Source organism: the organism of the source record quoted next, unplaced genomic scaffold (genome assembly GCF_019419815.1).
Source record: "Pyrus x bretschneideri cultivar Hongxiangsu unplaced genomic scaffold, Pyrus_bretschneideri_v1 Contig1, whole genome shotgun sequence".
NCBI classification, from domain to species: domain Eukaryota; kingdom Viridiplantae; phylum Streptophyta; class Magnoliopsida; order Rosales; family Rosaceae; genus Pyrus; species Pyrus x bretschneideri.
Window position 1 is genome coordinate 18,103,166 of NW_025999390.1, and position 2,458 is coordinate 18,105,623.

A 2,458-nucleotide genomic window follows, 5' to 3' on the forward strand; every position below is an offset into this window, starting at 1 on the left:
CAAAACAGTCAGATTATATGGAATTTGAAAAGCACAAGTGTTTCGTCTACAGTACGAAATTATCCGAAATTAAACCGTATAGTATTACACTACTAAAAGAGTAAACTCAAATGCAATGAAAGCAATGCATCCAAGCATTAAATTTACACGATCAACTACTTCAAAAATAATTTAGGAAAGAGTTATGGCAATTTTCTTCTCATCAAGTAAACTTGGTAATTCATATATGCAAAGAGAATCGTACAACACTAAGAATTTCGTAAATTGCTAGCATCCTGCAACTACAGAGCAATACGCCAATACTCTTTTACAAAACACTCAATCTTACAACTTAGAAACCGAGAGATGCATTGCATTCTAATCAACATGCATGGGTTCCGAGCCCCCAGCCGCATCTCCCATTCCATTTTTCTGCTCTTTCTCCTCCATTAGCAGAGCAAAATACACCCGGAAATTACACCACTTTCTTAAAGCGTTCTAATTCTACTGCTTAATGCACACAACATATCGGGAATTCAATATAGCTCACATACCACGTGCAGGAGCAGAGCAAACTGCTTCTTCCTCAGCTCCAGCGTCCGCGAACTCGCGGTGTTCTCCGCATCCAATGCCGCAATCTCTTTCGCCAACTCTGATATGATCTTGAGCGTCTCAGACCGCGGCGGGTGCGTAGCAATCAATTTCCTGATCACCTCACACTCCTCCTTGTGCCTTCTTTCGACCTTACTCTCCTCGAGCTGCTCCTTGAGCGTCTCAATGTCGGCCTTCGCCAGCACATTCTGCCGGTTAATCTCCTCCCTCAGCTCGTCGAAGTTGTGCTTCTCCCGGAGATTCGCATCGACAACGGCCTTGCTCTTGAGGAGCGGAATCTCGAACGCGTTGAGCTCCTGGAGGAAAGCTTTGGCGAGCTTGTCGCAGTCGGCGAAGTTGTCTTCGTTCTTGTCGAGCTCGACGAACAGGGACGTGAACTTCTTCTGGAGCTTCTTCAACGGCGGTTCGCCTCTCGTGGTTGTGGTCCGAGTGAGAAGTCTGTGTTTGATGATGAAGTCGTCTTCGAGCGGCCCGAACGCGTAGTTCGCCGCCACGGCCTCTCCTCGCCCTGAAGCTTTTCTTCCTTTCGCCAGCATCGGAAACTGACCGGAGATTATGAGTCCGGCAGAAATTCGATTTGGAATTTGACCAACCCTAATCTAATCTGCAGAAAGAAAATCCCCGTTCACGGCGGAGGATTCAGCTTCTGTTTGTGGAATCCAACGGCAGACGACGATGGGTGTTGTTTTTGCTCGAGGTTAATTGGACGGTCGGATGTGCTTCACGGTTAAACTGCTACACCGGATCCAGGATGTTTATTTTGTCAATATGGCTTTTATATTTGGGAGTAGGATTCTCTCCTTTCTTAATCTCTCTCTTTAATTTTCTCCTATTTAAACGGTTACGGTTTAATCATGTCAACATCTTACATTAATTTTTTTATTGAGACAATAAAACAAAAAGCAATATGTGAGAAGAGGGGAGAAAAGGGGATGTGAATAGGAGATGAGAGAATCCTACTCCTTATATTTGGGACATAAACCAAATTTCTCACAACAAAAATAGAAGGGTTTTTTTATTTTTATTATTTTTTGAACAAACGATATTATCAGTACTAAGGGAAAGGAGGTGAGCTTAGCCTCTCAATAAGCTAGTAATAATGTGGTTCAAACTCGCATTTGGTGAGAATCGAACCTAAAACCTCTCATTTAGGAATACCACTAGACCGTAGTACCAAGTGATAAAAAATAGAAGAAATCAGGCCATCTCTAATCGAAAAGACTAAATATAACCCTGTCCACAATCATAACCGAATGAGCTAAACATAGCCCCTTAATGATTTATTAGTTTTAATTTTATACTATTAATTTATTAGTTAATTTAATTAAACTATCGTTTGATGTTTTCAAATTTAGTCTCTGAATTTGAATCAATTATCGTAATTGAGGAGTTGGACCCTAAAAAAAGAATAAGAGGGGACTACATTTGGCTAACCTAGGAATAAGATCCTCTTCAGATCTCTTCCAGCCGAATCTGGAGGATCCTTCAATCTTAGCCATTCAAAAGAAAATCAAACGGTTAGGAAAACGTTTTGGCACCATTGGAATAGGAAGAAGCTGCAATGCCAGAAATGGCCACCGAATCCTCTGTATCGAATCCTCGGCGATGGTGTTAACGGAAGGAGGGGTTGAAAAGGTGCAGATGTGGAGGAGAAGACGGCACCGCCGTTGGAATTGTAGTTTAGATCGATGGCTTCACGGTCCTGTTCGGGGCAAGTTAAGATCGTGGCTTTGCGGACCTATTTGAGGAAGAAGATGAAGCTGCTGATGGCTTTGCTATTGTGATGGAGGTAAGGCTTGCTACCAAAATTTGGGATCCGAAGGATCTGGCTAGGAGGGATCGGAGAGGATCATTTCTCGCTAACCCG

At 42.9% G+C, this 2,458-nt stretch overlaps 1 protein-coding gene across 1 annotated transcript; it reads right to left on the reverse strand.

Annotated features, from left to right (window-relative positions):
• Positions 1-202: 202 nt before the first annotated feature.
• Positions 203-1,371, reverse strand: LOC103958001 (THO complex subunit 7A-like). Its single transcript, XM_009370223.3, has 2 exons — positions 526-1,371; positions 203-466 (listed from the first exon to the last, which is right to left on the reverse strand). Exons 1-2 carry the CDS (start codon positions 1,125-1,127, stop codon positions 358-360), a joined length of 711 nt encoding a protein of 236 aa, XP_009368498.2. The 5' UTR covers positions 1,128-1,371; the 3' UTR covers positions 203-357.
• Between the last annotated feature and the right edge of the window lie 1,087 nt (positions 1,372-2,458).

What these genes read in the sequence shown, in the direction of transcription:
- LOC103958001 (XM_009370223.3), bottom strand. Translation starts at nt 1,127, where the DNA reads ATGCTGGCGAAAGGAAGAAAAGCTTCAGGGCGAGGAGAGGCCGTGGCG. An exon ending in CTCCTGCACGTGGTATGTGA is followed by an intron (nt 467 to 525) that starts GCTATATTGAAT and finishes GAACGCTTTAAG; the next exon opens with AAAGTGGTGTAATTTCCGGG.